The 19,837-nt window shown below is 37.7% G+C and overlaps 1 protein-coding gene across 2 annotated transcripts in view; it reads left to right on the top strand.

Moving 5' to 3' along the window:
* The window catches only part of LOC147630407 (SAND family protein), a 46,316-nt gene extending 39,549 nt beyond the window's left edge, over positions 1–6,767 (top strand). The window contains exons 9-16 of one of the 2 annotated variants that reach the window (XM_086810271.1): positions 4,645–4,736; positions 4,918–4,999; positions 5,109–5,173; positions 5,382–5,687; positions 5,826–5,917; positions 6,005–6,069; positions 6,296–6,387; positions 6,614–6,767. In XM_086810271.1, the coding sequence (XP_086666397.1) occupies positions 4,645–4,736; positions 4,918–4,999; positions 5,109–5,173; positions 5,382–5,687; positions 5,826–5,917; positions 6,005–6,069; positions 6,296–6,387; positions 6,614–6,647 (828 nt within the window). In that variant the 3' untranslated portion in view covers positions 6,648–6,767. Of the gene's footprint in view, positions 1–4,644; positions 4,737–4,917; positions 5,000–5,108; positions 5,174–5,381; positions 5,688–5,825; positions 5,918–6,004; positions 6,070–6,295 lie in introns of both variants that reach the window. The other variant, XM_086810273.1, reaches the window with a different exon arrangement.
* Positions 6,768–19,837: the final 13,070 nt, after the last annotated feature.

The following is a 19,837-nucleotide window of genomic DNA, read 5'->3' on the forward strand; positions in this document are numbered from 1 at the left end:
GTGGCCAGCATAGTAGCATACTACTGCCCCACGACCACAGAAAACAGGGGAAAATACAAGGAAAAATGGAGAAACACCTAAAGGGCGGGCACACCCACAACAAAGGTCCTAGTGTGTAATGTAAAGACAAGAGATGACTCCTAACATGGGTGGCTTTGATGCCAAGTAAAAAATTAGACTGGAGTGAATACTTATGGGGGATAAAAAGTGACAATTAGTGACATAATTTAGAAGTAATGGTACTAATCAAAGAGCACAAGACAAGAGAACTCAAATGGATTTCTTTGCTAATTAGCCCCTCTCACATTGAGAGCTCGTGTACAAGTTTATATTGCTCAAGGAGTGAGCATCTTTTATTTGTATGATTCTCTCAATCTCCACAAATTTGTCTCCTAAACTTTCTCCATCCTAGAATAAATCAAGTCACTTTTGTGGCAAGAAAGCAAGGTGCTTTTGTTATTGGGTTCGCTTTTCTATAAAAAAATAAAAAGTAATCGGTCCATACACACTTGGGCACCCTTTGCTTCTTCCCATTTATGGTTTACAGAGAATAGACTTCCTTTCCGGAGAGTGGGTGACCGGTTGATGAACTACAAGTTGTTTATTTTACGAAGTTAGTTTCCATACAGGGTTTACACGAGCGGTATCACTAAGAACGATGTTTTCATGTTTGTGTTGTGTATATGGATGGGCCACTTTTGGTTCACATGTATGCTCAAGTCCTGTTTAGACACAATTGTTGGCTAATTCTCTTAAGGATTCTTCGGTACATTTGTGGTGTACCTTCTCATGTGATATTTTTGGTATTTCAGAGGTCTCATTAGGCATTGTTAGAGCACCTACCACTAATTTCGACATTTTTGAGATGTCCCTAAATCTTGAATATCTAGGAAAAATTTCTTTGAGAGAACTTGATTATAAGGGGATTTTGGGATCCGTGAGTTTGGGAGCGAGCATTGGTTTGTGGATTCAAAGGGTGGAAGATTGGCCAGTTTTCTCCAATTGATTGAAACTTCATGATGTTGGGATTTAATATTTCTTTTGAGAACTAGTACGATACTATTCTTGGTAATATTTGGTTTTCCCATGATTTCTTGTCCCTAGATTTTGTGAGATGTGCAAGAGTCTTTGATCCGGGATGAGAAGCTATATGAACTTCTCTTGTATTCTTGTGAAGGACTTAGTTGTCGTAGCTACGTTTGACCTTGGCTAACTATTTATGGCTGTTATGGGTGCTAGTGATTTTGCTACTATGAACATATTTACTGAAGGGTTGTCAACTTGTTGTTTTTAAGTACAAGCATTTGGGAATCCTAGATTTAAGGGAGATGTTGAGAATGTAAAGGGAGATAGATTGATGTGTAGTTAACCTATAACCTGATTGATGTGTAGTTAACCTAACCTGAAGGTTTGACCATGACATTGAGGTGGAAGTCTAGTTACATCAAGACGGACTGAGAAGGAATTGATCAATTTGATTGAGTCTTATGTGTCTAAAAGGATTTATACGGGGTATATCTTGATGGTATGGGACGTTAGGATCTATCGCATGTAAGGTGTTTCTCAATGTACCTAAATTTTTATCCTTGGATGTCCTATCCTATGGGGATAGTTAACCTAAGGTGATCGGACTTGATTTAATCATAGGAGAGGGAGTGAGAATTGGAATTGTTTACGTTCATGGTTTTGCGCTTACGTCATTTTTTAGTAACAGATTGATGAGGTGAAACATCGCGTTTCACCGTCTTTGAATGATTCTATAACACTAATATTGAGATCAATTGTGTGCTTGGATAGAGTTGATCTTTCCATATGATTCTTTGTGTGCTAGGTGTTATTTGGAAAGAGTGTTCATTGTATCCTACCCCAGTGCTCATTGTATCCTATGGGGTAGGTACACATCTAGACGTCCACAGACTTGTACTCCAGTAAAACCATTGTTTTTTCTGGCTTTTAATGAGGCGTATGTATTGGCCTTCGTTGAGGTGTATGTCCAAGACTAAGTAGTAAAGTGTTGATCGGTGGGGTTAGACTAGTTCTACCTAGTAGTCACTGGTGACTTGTGAGTTTTTGCATATCATCCTCAGTTTGATAAGCAAAGCAAACAGAGCGGTTGAATCAACTTTTGGAGGATACGCTTTGTTGCATACATATACATGCCAATCTTGATTGTCGAATTTGCCTATGATGCACTAAGCATATGGTAACTATTGGTAACAATTGGTTTATGTTTTAGTATGGGTAGCATTCCCGATTCCCTAGAACTCAATGGTATGTATCTAGGTTGAGCTAGGCCGGCCTTGTTAGAATACAAGGAATTCCAGTTCATGCTCGATACTCTATTAGAGGTGTTCTAGATAGGGCACACGATGCCTGATAGAAGTGTTCTTCAGGGAAGTACAACCTGCATTAAGGATGCTTGAGTATACGTTTGTATTTGAATACCTGATAGTTTTGAGGTTCTATGAGCAAGGACGCATGTTACTCCTCCAGGTACCATTATTTTACTTAATCCCGATATGGACAGGTAAATTAACTAGAATTGACTTTGAGGATTCAAATTCATCCAATTTTCCAAGGATGTTAACTCAAGGAAAGATGGGCAATTGAGAGTTTTACCTCTTGAACTTGTGGTTGAGGATTCTGCCTTTTGTTCCACTTGAGGCGGGGCTCATAGTGTTCTTCAGGTAAGTACAACTTGCATTAAGGATGCTTGAGTATACTTTTGTATTTGAATACCTGATAGTTTTGAGGTTCTATGAGCAGGGACATATGCTACTCCTTTAGGTACCATGATTTTACTTAATCCCGATATGGACAGGTAAATTAACTTGTGGTTGAGGATTCTGCCTTTTGTTCCACTTGAGGCAGGGCTCATAGTGTTCTTCAGGGAAGTCAACTTGCATTAAGGATGCTTGAGTATACTTTTGTATTTGAATACCTGATAGTTTTGAGGTTCTATGAGCAGGGACATATGTTACTCCTTTGGGTACCATGATTTTACTTAATCCCGATATGGACAGGTAAATTAACTAGAATTGACTTTGAGGATTTAAATTCATCCAATTTTCCAAGGATGTTAACTCAAGGAAAGATAGGCAATTGAGAGTTTTACCTCTTGAACTTGTGGTTGAGGATTCTGCCTTTTGTTCCACTTGAGGCGGGGCTCACTTGGGATAGTAAGAGCTCAGGTTTAAGTTTGTCTCTCATTCATTGATTGTGAAGGGTAGGCAGGTGTGAGCTCAACTTGAGAGTCAGATTTCTAGTAGGAACTTCCGAGATTTGTTTATGACTGTATAAAAGCTTAAAGAGGGGAAGTATGTTATGTACTTGAGGCTAACCCTAGGGTTAGATTGACTATTCCTAGGGTTAGGTTGGCTATTTAGGGGTCCAAAAGATTAGTAAGCAGACTGATTTTAAGGATTAAATCTCATAATAGCTTATAAGATACTAATAAAGCTTATATATTTGTAATTCCATAAATATAGCTTTTAGTGGCTATTGGCAAAAGCTTTAGAAGTGTTGGTTATGGTCGTATTGTTTTTGTGCACATGGGCCCTGTACCTATATCATGTGTGCTAACCCACTGGGTCAGTCCATCGTCATGCATGCGGTCTACCAATGGCCCGTAAGGAAGGTCTTGGCAGGCTAGTTTGGTGTGGTTTGCATGGACAAAGTCTTAGCCCCTAGGCTCAAGGGCGATCCGACGTTCTAAGATCTATGGTTGGGTGGTGAGCTAGATTGTTTTACCCTAATTGAGAATTGTATTTGTCTTGTGTTTAGGAGATCTTGGGAGGATTCCATTGTGAGAATCTAAGATTTTGGTGCGTGAATCCCTGACAGGGGGCCTCTTTTGTTCCCACACATGGAACATGCCAAGTTATCCAGTATACAATAGCAATGTCCCAAAATTGAGCTCTCGTGGACAACCATAAATTCAGCCTTTAAATGCCGAATTCCACAATCCATAGCCTGGCTCACCCACTAGCTGGGGTCCCAGAGGCATCCAAGAGACATGGCTTTATGCGCAATAAGCTTTGATGTCCCATACCACCAAGCACAATCCTCAAGTGCTGTTGCATGGCTGGGCCATGAGTCCAGGAGTGGAATGATCAATTCTTTGTAAACTGACCCTTTTAACTGACTTACATAGCCTCCAGTAACTAGGAGCTATGTTTAGCCAACTGCTTCTTTTCATATCTAGACCTTTCTATTATATATGCCTTGGTCCTGTAGTGTCTCTATTAGTGACAATTCGATTGTCATCTTGCCAAATGAGCTTTGTTGGCTTTTCCAAGTGTCAAAGTGGAGGAAACAGGTAAAAACCCTGGCAACTACAGGGGGAAGGAGGCACATGCATGAGTGCACAACACTGCAAAGAGTCCGGCACACTCACATTGTCCTTGTTACTTGCGTGAGATCACACGTTTTTAGCATGATATCTATCCCCGAGATATGTGCTCTCATACTGCATGAAAACCTTTTACTACCAACTTTGTCCATGTTTGTTGTAACTTGTCACATATGCCACTTATGGCCACTTGTAAATATGAACACGTCTTTTCTCTCTCTTTCTCCAGCCTTCCGTTTATTTTCTGTAAAAGTGAAATATGGCATGATGTTTGATACATAATTTCTCTTCAGGTCATTAGTCTTGTTGGAGCTCAAAAGGCATCTCTCCACCCGGATGATATCCTACTACTTTCAAACTTCGTGTCATCCTCAGAATCTTTTAGGTGAGGATTTCTCATATGAAAGTGTGAGTGTAAACCTTTATTGTTCTCTTTTGGATGTGTGTGTGTGTGTGTGCACGCATATATTACAAGTATGAATATGCATGTGTATGTATCTTTTGTGTTCTTTTTGTGTGCCCTATCACTTTGTGCAATCGCTCAAGTCTCAGAATGTTTTGTGTAGAACAACTGAATCATTCTCTCCGGTTTGCCTTCCGAACTTCAATGCCATGGCATTTCTGTATGCCTACGTTCGCTACCTTGATGTAAGTAGTTTACAAGGTACATTACCCTTATATCTAGCTTCAGAAAGCAAACATCTTCACAAGGCTGTCTTCTCACTTGCATATTTATTGTGTTGCTTCTTCTTGACAGACAGATACTTGCTTGATATTGATAACCAAAAATCCGGATGCCTTTTTTCATTTGAAAGAATGCAGGTGAGCTGATGTCAGTTGATAAGTTTAAGGTCCAAAATATCTGAGCAATTATATATAAGCTTCGCAGCTGGGGAACCCCCCCAAAACCACCCCCCTTTCCCTGGATGTCCCCTTTTTCCTCTTTCTCCTGTGTGGATGCTGTTCTTCCCTGCTCAGGTCGAACTAGCCAGTGGAATCAGATTTGCTACACAAGTGCTTTTATTTGCAGGGCAAGGGTTGAGAGCTTCCTGATGGAGACTCATGTGCTTCGTGACATAGCAAATTCGGTAGCAAGAGGAGGGCTACGAGTAGAGGACTTACCTGGTGATGTATTGTATGGATCTCTCAGTAGATCCAGCCGGATGGGAAACAGCACAGATAATAGGACATCTGAGCCTCCTGCTTCTGGTATCAGGCAGAGGGCCGGTGTTGGCGGTCCAGCAGGTCTCTGGCATTTCATGTATCGAAGTGTTTATCTTGACCAATACGTGTCATCGGAGTTTTCACCTCTGCACACACACCAGTCACAGAAAAGGTGCTACACAGTGCTTGTTATTTGCAGTTCATTAATATACTGTAAAAGGTCTTACTCCAATCAAAGGTTCTTTGGGATTGCCATAGTAACTGGTTTATACAATGCAGTTTTTGAAGGCTGATCTCCATTTCATTGCAGACTGTTTCGTGCCTATGAGAGGTTGTATGCATCCATGCACGGTGCCCTGGCTGGATCACATCAAATGCAGTATAGAAGAGATGAAAGCCATGGTACATAGCACGTAGATAGCAACCGTGTTTGTAAAAACTTGCACATCAATTCAAGGTACCATAATGTGTGTGAACTTGTTGCTGCAGTGTTACTGGCTTGGAGTACTGCAGACTTTGAGTTTTTTGCAGCTTTTGATCCCTTGGCAGAGAAGGTAAGATTTCTAAGGCTCGTTACAGAAATTGGCCACTGGTCGAGCTGGATGACCAAGATTGCCTGACCATCCCTGACAAGGGGTGGCCTGAATCATTTGTTAACAAGCCCAGTACAGAATTTAGAAAATGCTTTTAGTTTTGTGACAAGGTTTGAGTATTCTGATCATTAATCAGGGCATGTTTACTTTTGTAAACAACAACATAATTCCCTCTGTGGTGATGCAGAGCTCCGCCATAACAGTCTGCAATCGTGTTTGTCAATGGATCCGTGATGTGGAGAATGATTTTTTCTATGTAGGAGCCAGCCCTTTCAACTGGTAAGCAGGGGTCATATGTTAACCCCCCCATACCTTTCAAGTCAGCATATATGTAACATTGGGAAGAAATTTCATTTTTTAAAACACGGTATTTCTGTACCAATGGTAAAATAATGCAGCTTTATAACTCCTGACTCCATGTTATTTGAAGGGCACTGTAATCATGTGCGTAATGACTTTGCTGGTACCTTGGGTGCCCAATCTAGTAGTATGTGCATTTTGCAAGGTACATGCGAAAGCAAACTAGAAAGAGCCATTGAGATTATCGTGTGTGGACCTGAACTGTTCAGGGATCCACTTAAATCCAGCGCAACAGTTTAAAGGTGTTTAAGGGATAAGGACTTAATTGAAGGCACAAAAAATCTGCAGGCATGGCTCATGTGTCCCATGGTAGACTGCCTATTACAGGGAAATCCTTTTTTCAGGACGTTCAAGTCGATGCCTTGCTGTCAAGACAAGGTACCCACAAGAAGGCACTTAAGGGATTGTGTCTTTGTTTTTGTGTTGAGCAAGTCGGTAATTGATATCTTCATGAGCAAGGACGTTTGCTTATTTAATGATCTTCATTTACATCTCACTAATTTTGGCATAATGTAGTGCAAAGTGCTGAATTGATGTCTAGAGGGCCAAGGACTTGGTTGTAGTGTCTTGTTATTCAAGCCTTCATTGTGCAGCTTTTTGCCCACTTGCAGCCGTGCAGTCGAGACTATGGTGCTTTATGTATGGCTGTAGCTCACATGAATGCTTTGAATTTGCACTTGCCCTTCAGAAGTGTTTAAATGCAAGGGTTGCTGAAGGAGAATAAACTACCAAGAAGTCGAGGAAAACAAGGACATAACATTGACCTTGGTACAAATGCCTGTGGACAACTTTCCATAACTTGTGCTCCTCGTGAAAGAGTAGATTGTTGTTAGTCTGCTTGCATCACAAAGTTCTTCAAGTTTGATTCTACAATGTTCATGGTTGGACATGTAGAGGATGACTATGGGAACGTATTATTTTCATTTAAGGATTGCATAGGTTCATGATGATATGACGACACTTTTGAAACTTTATGCACTTCCATTAAATATAGTGTGAGATTTTCAAGAATAACAGTGTTTTTTAAGGGTTTCATTTTAGTATGTAATGATTAATGCTTGAAAAAGTCAATTAAATAATGACCCTTCATATCCTCTCTATTTAAGGCAATGAAATGATGATCCTCCATATCCTTTCTATTTGCATGCATTCATCCATATCCTTTCTATTTAAGGTCTCACAATTCTCTATAAAAGGCTTCAAGGACTCATTCAACGAGTAGAGGGAGGGAGAGAGAGGGAGTGGGGGGAAACTCATATTCTAAGGTTGTATTAATCAAATGCCATGTTAGGGCATTTAATTAATACACCTACAAAAAAGTCATGAATATATGCTATTATGTTTTTCCTCCAAAGCCTATCCTTAAAAAAAAAAAGAAAAAAGAAGAAGAAATTTTTGCTCCTTTTTTTAAAACAAAAAGGCTATAAAAGTCAAAAATGTTCCTTTAAAACAAAAAGGCTATAAAAGTTATTAGTGCAATTGTACCTGAATGTGTCTACACTACACTTGGGTTTCTTTGATGAGGAATATTGCTTAGGTATAAAAAGACTAAATTTTACAGATTGTCAACGCAAGTCTTGTAATTGAGCCATTAAAGTGTTTTCAATCAAAAAGATGGCTTGAGGTCAAGTTACACAAACTTTCAAGAATTAATAGGCAAATAAATACAAAAAGTCACGAGATAATTGGGTTAGTATGCATTTACGTATGGCAAAAGTTTTGTTTTCAAAATCATTTACTTCAAAATCTTTGCTGTATTTCAAAATAGTAAAAGTGGCCTAAAAATGTTACAATAGTCTTGCTTTTAGGACAAGCATAAAAAATAGTTTTGTCTTTAGTAGATGAAAGATACATGGCAACGGTTCACACATATAGAAATCGTTTTGTATTGTATTTATAACATGCGTAAAGAAATTTCAAAGTAGAACTAAATATTTATGGCTTGTTTTTTGTTTTTTGGTGAAAGTGCTTAAATGATGTTCCTAAAAACATATTTGTGAAAAGCTTTTTTACAAGTGGATTTTTTTTCAACTACTATCTTGTGTTTAGAGTATTTTCCTTGAATATTTGAACTACTATCTTGTGTTTAGAGTAGTTCCTTAGTAAAAAACTATTTGAAAGCTTAAAGTTATTTTTTTTTTGAAAAAATAGAAGCCTATGAAAGTTATAGAAATGTAATTATTAAAAGAAATAAGGCATGTGAAGGTAAAGACTAGGTACAAGGTAATTTCTATCTTATAGGAGGTTCTCTTGCTATAGGAATTGTAAATCAAATAGTATGATATGAGCTACACATTCTATCATCTCCTTCACAAATTCTTGAGCTTCTTGTTGCAAGGTTGCCTACAATTGATATTTTAAATAAAACATAAAATTCTTTAAATTTTGACATTTCTTATAATTTAATGAAACAAACTACATTGTCTTGTGCAATTCTAGCTGGTTACATATGGTTCTCTTGCCATGTTTGTTCTATGCTAGTGTCTAGTATTGAAATTTTTGATGGAGAACTTGAGTTTTGTCCTCTTTCACTACTAAAATATGCTCATGAACAGAACAAGCAAATAATCAACAAGAAAATCTTACTACACACTCCATTACCAATTCAAAGCTTTGTACTCTTAATAAAACCTAAATTAGCGTGTACACACCACACATATACACTATTCTCTAGCCAACTTATTTTGAATTTAGTCTTGATCTATGATGACAGTCACTCCCCTTGGGATGATCCCTTGTCCGCCTTGCATTTGAAAAATATTGGTTAGTCTCCTTTATCACTTGTTCCAACTCCTTTCACCCTACAATAGTTTTATGGAGTTCAATCTTGATGACAAAATTGTGGCCTAACATATTATGTCCATTAGAGATTGTTGTTCCATCCTTCCACCTTGAAACAGTTTCATCGGGTCCAATCTGGATGACAAAAATCTGGCCTGATATCTTTCGTCCATTAGAAATAGTTGATCCCTCAGCATTGAATCATTATTGCTATGCACTCATTGGATACTAGAGTCTCTTTTGCCTTCACCCCTCACAAGTCTTGTCAAGAGATTAGGCATATACATCACCTTCTTGTAAAAGGGCTGGCTCAAATTACACTTTAGTCCTATATCTAAGGTGATTGTCCACTTTGGCATGCCTATTCTATTGCCTTTTCATGGCATTGTTTCCCACTTTCGTGTATGGTAGAGAGCGTCTAGCTAACCCAGAATGGGTTAACATGTAGTGACACTTTTGCCAATGGTGTAGTTAGACAGTGAAGGGATGGATCCTAAGATAAGGGATCTGGAAATCTAAGAACTAATAGAACACCCTCTTATTATGCCCAATTGGAAGCATATGCCTCTTTTAGGATATTTATGACACTTGGAGAAGAAATGTATTTCTCAAATACATAAATTAGAGCAAACCATAGACTTGGAACAAATTAAAAGCATTAACCTTATATAAACAAAATAAAATAAATAAGAGAACATGAAAATAAGATAGAGATTCCTGTCGACACAAGATTGGGTTGAGTCTCTCGTGGATGAGTGTGGTCCATTGTACCACTCACCCATTCCACACTCTTGAACTTGAATAGGAGACAGATGAGCCATGCCACGTTAAGCACTCACCATACCCAAGACAAAAGGACAACCAAAAGTGCCCTTGAACAAGCTGGGACACTAAATTAAGTGCTCTCCATACCCAAGGCAAAAGGATAGCCAAAAGTGTCCTTGAACAAGCTGGGATGCTACTTTGAAAGTGATGAAATGAATGCCGTATTAACTATCGTTTATAAAGGCACATCAGTCTCTGCAATCTTGGATGAAAGTGTTGGTGTCCGCATGATCACCAGGGTTTGATGAGACACCTAGGGAAGCCTACCATATGCACAATCAACGCTACTGATAGGAATAGAGCTAAACCTTTGGGTGTCCTTCAAAGACTAAAACCTTATCTTCTCATGAGTTTGCATGTGGGGAGAGGCGTATTGGCAAAGCTTTGTTGCATAACCAGACTGGGATTGGTAGAAAGAAAAGAAACATAGATTGGGCCTATAAGAAAGGTAGTTGGTCTTAATTTATGACATTCATCATGAATTCAAATGAGGTACTAGTGGGCTTTATGCCTTCAAAGAGGTGTTCAAATTGCATGGTGAAGAAAACTAGAGGTAGGAGAGTTGCTACCAACCAAAACTAGTGTTTCTAAAATCTAGCCTCATTAAGCTTTGTTGCATAACCAGACTGGGATTGGTAGAAAGAAAAGAAACATAGATTGGGCCTATAAGAAAGGTAGTTGGTCTTAATTTATGACATTCATCATGAATTCAAATGAGGTACTAGTGGGCTTTATGCCTTCAAAGAGGTGTTCGAATTGCATGGTGAAGAAAACTAGAGGTAGGAGAGTTGCTACCAACCAAAACTAGTGTTTCTAAAATCTAGCCTCATTATTTCTATGTAGTCTATGTTACATGATTCACCAAGTCATAGTGGACACTAAAATTTGATGGCCCTTTTATAAAAAGGCAAATGGAGTTCTCTACATAATGTAAAGCTCAATTGTGTTCTTCTAATTTACTTGCAAAAAGTGTGTACACGCATCATTGGACCAACAACATGGTATGGGGTTCTCTACATAATGTAAAGCTCAATTGTGATATATTATAAATGGAGTTCTCTACATAATGTAAAGCTTAATTGTGGTCTTCTAATTGATATTTTACTTGCAAAAAGGGTGGACACTCATCATTGGACCAACAACATGATCTGGATAGCATACATCCATTAGTTTTTGTTGGACTTCACTTTGCTTTGAGCCACATCAATGTGTTCTGATATTCTTTTTGGCATAATCTTGCTTAAACAAATCAGTCGTCGGTAGTTTTTCTTTTGGCATACCCTTGCTTAAACAAATGAGTCAGTATTTTTTCTTTTTCCTGCAAGGTTATGATCCACTCTTACTCCTTGTCCTTGATTGTGTTGTGAGATGGAAAAGGAAGGGCATTGGTAACCTTTTTCTTCTTTCCTCTTGTTCTCGCAGGTTTTGTTGTTTTGCCTTGTTCCTTTAGGTTCTGCTACTGGGCATCTCCCATGGTCTCCAACACTATGTTTTCCCACTACTACATCACCTCTGTTAGTAGCACAACTACACTATGTCCTGCTCATGCTACTAAACAGTCAGCTGTGACCTCTTATCTTTATTACTTCTAGTCTATTCTTGTCAGAATCCTTTGTTACGGGCTCGATCGGACTCTTTTGTAACCTTGAGCACTCGGTTGGAGTGCAATTAGAGTTTCAGTAGTTAGTATTATGTGTGGACTTCCTCGAGTTCTTACTGAGTTAAGCATTCTCTTTTTTCAGTTACAGATTGTTAACAGGCTGTTCTGATGCTCTACCTTTAGTTAGTAGTTCTGCTTTATTCAGCTCTTGGACTTGGTTTTTGGAGCATTGGAAGCTCTGTGTTGACAACCTCTGCTTTCTGTTTGTCATTTCTGCAATTTCAGCCTCGTTATCACCGAGCTCAACAATATGCTCACATACAAACTTTTATAGGCTACCTAAAACTAAGCACTGCTTCCTTGACCTTGTTGGATTGAGTGATAAGCAAGGGCAACACCTATTTATCAGCAGGTAGCCTTATGGTTTACTATGTTGCTTTTGCTAACAATAGTTCGTTGGTTTCAATTATACTGATTAATTGTGTTGGTTTGTTGGCAACGTCTATTTATCAACATGTGGCCTTATGGTTTACTATGTTGCTTTTTCTAACACTTGTTTGTTGGTTTCATTTATATTGATTAATTGTGTTGATATCCCCTCTTTTTCTTTTTACTTCACATGCCTTTTTTAGGCTTTTGTGGGGTGCTACTTTATTGAGCCACTACTTCTCATAATGTAGTCAGTAGTATATGCGCTTTGCTGATTGATGATACTATCCTTTCTTTGTTAGGGGCTAGAGTGTCGTTCTATATATAGTCCTTCCATTTGAAGCTTTGCTTGGTTACTACTATTCTCTAGGTCCTCATAATTTCTACTTCGGAGCAAGGTTCTGTGTCTATTATGGCATCATCTATGGGCTCTAGGGAAATTTCTATTACATTATTGGAAAAGTCACATGGTCGGTCTGTCAGATATCTAGAAGGTTAAGGTTATCGTTTGGTCGGGGATTCTTGGTGGAAAAAACCTTTTAAGAGAAATATAGACTCTCCATTTTGCCCCTTAAGGAGTGAATAACAAAAGAATGGCCTAACCAATGAGAGAGCTAGGATTCTAGATCTATGTAACATAGATCTATTTGTCATATCATTGTCTAAATTTCTTAGGACAATATAAAACTATAGGACAAATCTTTGCCCAAATCTCTTAGGACAATAAAAAAATAGAGCTTATGACTTAAAAAGATAAAGAAATGTTAGATGTCCTTATGGTTCTCACCATAAACTTTATTTCATGTCAAATGTACCTTGTGTTAGCACATGTAAGTTTGAAAATCAAATTTCATTTTTTTCCTTCTCTTATGTTTAACTTTCTACTTTCCCTCCTTTTGCATTTCACTATCTTTCCTTTTCCCCCTCGTTTTTTTGACAAGAGATTCAATCTCATTATATCCTTTGCCACTCTGCTTCTTTCTTGATGAAATTTTACATGTAACTTATTCTCCACCATAGCTATCTTCTCATAAAATTTCATCTTATTTGGAAAAAACCTTAGTGAGTTATGCCCATTTTCTCACACGAACTTTCTCTTCTTACTTGAGTCACGACTAACTTGTTGTCTTTTTTTTCTCTAGAGATAGATTCAAGTACACTACAGCTATCTTGATCTAAAGTGGCACATCTTTTGTGGACAGGTCATGTGAGTAATGATCATTTATATCTCATTTCCTTGGTTTAGGGTTTGCTTATGTTTTGTCTTGACATGAGCTTTAACATAGTGTTGATGTTTATTTTCGTAGGAGAAAGATTGTGTTAATATGAAAGTAGTATGTTATAGAAGGTAATATTTCTTATCGTTTCTAATCTTTATTTATTGCTTACAATCTTTATTTCTTACTACTATAACACATATTTATTAATAATGCAGTCTAACTTAGTTATTTCGGTGTTTTGTTTTTTATTATAGATGTCTTCAAAAGAAGGAGAAATATCAGTAATATTCACACTTGGAGGTGTTAAAAAGGGTAGATGATGAAGGTAACTAGATCCCTAATCAGTATAGTAAGTTAAATTTGATTTTAGTGTGACCAATACTCATGGGAGTTTCAAGGTCAAGATCAAAGATGTAATAGACCCTAACAAACAATGAAAGGGTAGAATCATAGAATTCAAGTGAGGCATCAATGGTATGAGTACTGTAAACAGAGGCTTTTATTCAGCATGTTTATATATACAAAAAGATTTGAGTGCATCATGACAACTTTAGTGCAAGGTATAAGCCTAATAGTAAGTTTATATCTTTATGCTTTGTGCTTTGTGTTCTTATGCTTTCAGTCCATGGTTATTAAATGGTGTTTTAGTATAAGCATCATGATAACTTGAGTGCAAGATATAAGCCTAATAGTAAGTTTATATCTCTGCACTTTGTGTTCTTATGCTTTGAGTCCATGGTTTTACTAGATTGTGTTTTAGTTACAAGCATGTTTATTGCTCACAACTTTATATCCATCTACTTTGCATTAATGGTGGCAACACATAGTGATTAAGAGGAAATCTAAATGTTTTCCATGCAGAGATAGCTGCCTTGATCTATGTGACAACAAGAGCGTAGTGAATTGGAATCTTTGAATGTTTATTTTTATGATTCATTCTATGTTGTGGAGAGACATAGTAATCTTGGTGGTTTGGAGTACATTACACTACTATCATTGTCTAGCTAGGACTATTATAATCTAGCTTTGACACGCAGTTTGGAGTACATTCCACTACTATCGTTGTCTAGCTAGGACTATTATATAATCTAGCTTAGACATGCAGTTTGGAGTACATTCCGCTACTATCGTTGCGTAGCTAGGAATAATCCTAGCTTAGACATGTCAAAAGCATGTAGAGTCAAGATAAAATCTGACGTTCATGGTGCCATGGAATCCTCCACATGCTTTAAAGATGTGCATCTAAATTGGTTTGTTTGCACATTTGTGAAGAAAACTAAGATTACTTAATGTAAGTGCCCATCTAAGGATTAGATGACTCAATTATTGGTGAGTCATGGCATCTCAAGAGAACTCACCATGATGATATCATTGATGAGTGCATAATCATATGTTACCTTTAGGTAATATTTCACTTATGTTGATTATTGATAGTTTTTATCGACAAGTACTTCATTTCACTTAAGTCGGTGGTTTTTTGTCTTTAATGATAGGTACTTCATTGCAAGACAAACTTTGTACATTCGTTTCAAGTATAAAAAGTGGCGATTTCTACGAGGAGAGTGGTTAGCTCAGACCAAGACATGTCAGATGGCACACATTCAACACTCATTGATGTGGTTTTCTTTGGGAGGGTCATGACCCTTTTAGCATTAATGTAGAGAGTCACTGGCCCCTTAGTTTTCTTAGGCAGGAAATCCAACTGATGTGTCTAATGATCCCCCTTGTAACTTCTATTTCAAGTTAGATGGTAGGAAGGTTGGAAAATGTCAAATAGGAAAAGTCTAAGTACTTCATATATATACTTGCTTAAGATTAGTAATAGGGAAAGTCTAATAACTTTATATATATACTTGCTTAAGACTAGTAATAGAGATCGAATCATTTTTAAGCTTGGTGACCTAATGTGAAAAGTAGTCACTTGTATATAAGTCATTTTTGGCAATAAATAATCCATAATCATTTCCTTGTAATACTTTACTTGTGAGCTCCCTTCTTCCCTCTTCTTACTTGCTTGCATGTTATTAGATTCTTACATGCTAGATGGATACTTGTTTGAATAATAGGTTTGATTATAGCTTTTCTTCTTGCATTAGCTACTCTTAATTCTCTCACCACCCACATGAGGAGGAGGTCAAGTAATGTGGAGTATTAAGTGATGTTGGATCAAAATCAAATAGTGAAAATGTGTATGAGAGATAAGATAACCTGCTAGAATACCAATTATTGGAGTGGAGATCAAGGTAGCAACACACACATAGATGTAGCAACAAGCAAGAAGAGATATATAGAGATCAAGGTAGTAACACACACACATATATGTAGCAACAAGCAAGAAGATATAGATGGAAGAACAACACTCAAAGTAGATTGATGATAATGAGTGAAGTACAAGTAAAGTGACATGATAAGGTCACTTATATACACACTCATAAGAATGTGTATATACGCTTGGGGAAAAAAGCCTCATAAAGAGGGAAAAAGTGCCTCGATCCACACATCACTACAAAATTGTGATTAGGATACAATAATATACAATTATGATTAGGACATAATAATACTTTTAACAAAGAAACCTTTATTGCTTTGCCAATTCCCTCTTAAAATGATCTTAAGAATGTATAATTTTTAGCTCTCATGTAGCATCTCTAGATTGAATTTCCTCTCCATCATTTTATTCCATCAAATCCCTAACTCATCTAATCAACCTTAAATAAGTCAGAGTGAACTTTGCAAAACATGCAAGTAGTGTATTACTTGACACATTCTCAATATTGTGGAGTCAATGTAAATCTTATTCTTCCAACAAGTGAATACAATAAAAAACATAAATATAAATGTATTAAAAATGGTATAAAATTGACTGTAAGTATAAATATGAGTATAAGTTAGATCAAACTCATTCATACTATATATTCTCTACCTCTCCATTTGTGTGCTAGTTCTCCACTACCCATCATGGCCTACTTTTTGTTGTGTGGATCAATAGAGCACTCACTATGCTCACCTTTGGGACTAGATCTACCCTCGGTTTTGTAAGAGTGTAGATCTAAAGGTTAGAATCTCCACCGTACACCCTAATAGCTCATTTTGTTAGCTACATTTTATAGTGTAGTCTCGATGACTTTACCTTTGGAGTTCCTTTTTGATATAAAGTGCATATTTAACCACAAGAAGGCTATGAACAGAGCTCTATCTCGTCAAAAAACATCTCTACACTATCTTTGTCCCAACCTCCTCTACAAAGAGCACATCCCACTCAATCTCATGAGCAGGATATTGCTTTTGTTATTTACATCTTGTGCTTTGATGTTGAAGAGCTTGAGGATGATGACACCTATGATCTCCCACCATTGGTGGAATAATGCACAAACAGGGAGCCATAAGAGATCGCTCTAGACCTGTTGGTTGATGCCACCACAGAGAGCTCTCGCATGGTACTTGCATCCATCCAGCCTCACAAAACCCTAAGTCACGGCCCACCACTAGATTCATTGAGTGCCATCACCATCAAAGGGTGGAGTATCTTCTCGTGTAGGATGTGTTAGAGCTCTTGGAGTTGAGGGAGGAGGAGCTCTATAGTATACTTGTGTAGCTCCTTAATATGAGATTTTTGATGTTGAGTTTGAGTGCCTATAGGAGCAACTCTTTGGACCTCGACCATAACATGCCACACTAGTCGCGTCGACGAGCCGGACAATGATAGATCCACTCTAGGAGTGGACTTGGAGACACTCATGTAGAAAGAGCTCGCCGAAGTGGAAAAGTATTTTTTTTTCACATGCTCCCCAATTCTAATGTATGGGACCTCCATGGCATGTAGAGGCCCTGTATGTGATGGCATGTCCATCAGGGCCCTTGAAGCCATCTGTTCAAAGACTCGCATGGGTAGGCCTGCTTTTTCACCTGCATGTGATGGCATGTCCATATGCGCCCTAAAAGCCACTTGTTTCAAAGGCTCACATAGGCAGACTTGCTTTTTTGAGGGCCTTGGGAGCCACTTGTTTGAAAGTACAAATAGGTAAACCTACTTTTTTGAGCCTTTGAACACGTGGCTTCTAGGGCCCAGATGGGCATGCCATCACACATGCAAAGCCTTTACATGCTATAGAGGCCTCACACATTAGATTTGGTTGAATTATGAAAAATGAACACTGCCTCTCCCAGGTGTTGCATGTTTAATGCTGACATTAGTTTTAATTAGTGTGGTGAGTAGGACATTGTGTATCTTGATAAGTTTAGACATGGTAGAAGATCTCGAGGCCACATGGAAGGGTTCATGACTTGATGTTGAAGGAGTATATTGGTAGACCTGCCAATGATGTGATAGTATTCCACAAGAGCTACTCTTCAAAATATGCAGATAATTTCTTAAAGCTTAAAAAATGCTTACAAAGGGTGCTTCATTTAAACTATCATGACTACATCAAGTTTGGAAAAAGTTATTCTACTTTGATTCTCAAAGCTGCTTTATTTGTTCTTGATGTGGGCCCCTTGCATTCTATGGTGGCTCGTGGCATTATTGCAAGGGTAAATGATCCCACCGTCATGTTAGGGTGGAGCTCCAAGGGTCTCATGTTCTGATTCCAACCATCAAGGTGCTTTGGAGTCTAGAGAACCCAGTAGTAAGAGGCCTAGGATATAGCCATAGATATCTCACATGAGACGGATATTAGATGTGTTTTGATGACTATGTAACTTTTATGCTATGAATGGAAATTTGGGTTTACAAGGTGCACATATCTTATAATGTATCTATTGGTCGACTTGAGAAAATTAATTCAAATCAGACAAGTAACTCAAATAAAGATTATAGCCATTTGAAGACACAAATAAATCAAAAAATTAAATAAACTAAAATCAAAAGAGACTTATTTGCAAACAAAAGATAAGAGCAAAAATTTGTATGTTTATCAAGATATACATTGTGGTCTATACAGTTTTCGAGAATTACATACACGCAAGATGTGTAAAAAGATCCTCGTTTGGTGGCTCCAGCATCGCATGGCTTGCATCGAGTGCATGTCCTTATCAGTGATGGTCCCCCTCTTTGCATGGATTTCATGCATGGTGTCACAGAAGATGCTACAAGAGTACGATTGAAGGAGACTCACTCAAGATACGTGTAATAAGGTAGTGAGATTATTAGACCTGAATCCTATGATTTATAAGCAATTAGATATAGGGTTCAAGGCATATATGATAAGGTAACGATTAGACCTACATCCTATGATTTCAAGGCTATGCTTAATAAGAGAAGGGTGGTGCCCATCCTTAAACTTTTCCATGTAAAGCAACGACGGAAAGGTCTTAATAAAAAAGTATTAGACACAATCGGTACCCCAATGCGTTTGGAACATACACAGATGCTTAAGTTCGGATCAAAGGAAGTGCCCTTCAAATTGCATACAACCAATAACTTCATATTGGATGTACATAAGCTACAAGTAGCAATGGTGAAGTTCTACAACATGAATATCGAAGAATGTAGAGGTAAGCTTCAATTGGTTTTGAAGCTTGATGAGAGTGAAGTCGTTAAGGGCCAAAACATCCAAAATATTATTTTGACATGAATGAATAGAGAATTGGATCCCAACATCATTTCAAAACATCCAAAATATTCTAGAATGCAATTAGAGAATGAAATATTCTAGAATGCAATTAGAGAATGAAATATGGTGGCTTGTTGCGTTTGAGGTGCCAAAGAGGAGGCTGTGCTTAATAAGAGAAGGGTGGTGCTGCCCACCCTTAAATTGTTCCACATGAAGCAAGCATGGAAAGATCTTAATGCAAAAGTATTAGACAGAATTGGTGAGCCAATGCATTTGAAACATACACAAATGCTGAAGTCTAGATTAAAGGAAGTGCCCTTCAAATTGCATGCAACCAATAACTTCACATTGGATGTACCTAATAAGCTACAAGTAGCAATGGTGAAGTTTTACAACATGACTATCAAAAGAGTGTAGAGGTAAGCTTCAATTGGAAGCTTGATGAGAGTGGTCATCGTTAAGGGCCAAAACATCCAAAATATTATCTTAACACTAATGAATAGAGCATTGGATCCTAACATCAATTCAAAACATCCAAAATATTTTAGTATGCAATCAGAGAATGAAATATGGTGTCCTATTACATTTGAGGTGCTAATGAGGACCATAAAGTACTAAAGACAATGATAAAGTTTTGCATCGATGGATTTGGTGACTATGAGGTAGAAGGGCATCTTAATTATGTTGGCGATTTAAAAATGTTGAAATGTATGTTTGGTGTTTCATATTCAACATTAGCTAAGTTCCCTTGCTTATATTGTATGCAATCTAGAAAGAAAGGCAAGGATGGGAAGAAATACTAGATTACAAGGACAAGAAAATGTTGTGCTCTGACACGTGACCAACGTGTTCAAAATAATAGAAAGTTGGTGCCATTAGATCCTAAGTGGGAACCTATTTTAGAAATACCCTTGATAAGGGTCCACTTTTGCACCTTACATTGTATAGAAAGGATAATATAG

Source organism: Cibotium barometz, chromosome 16, assembly GCF_041138505.1.
Source record: "Cibotium barometz isolate CiBa-2024 chromosome 16, ASM4113850v1, whole genome shotgun sequence".
Lineage (NCBI taxonomy): Eukaryota > Viridiplantae > Streptophyta > Polypodiopsida > Cyatheales > Cibotiaceae > Cibotium > Cibotium barometz.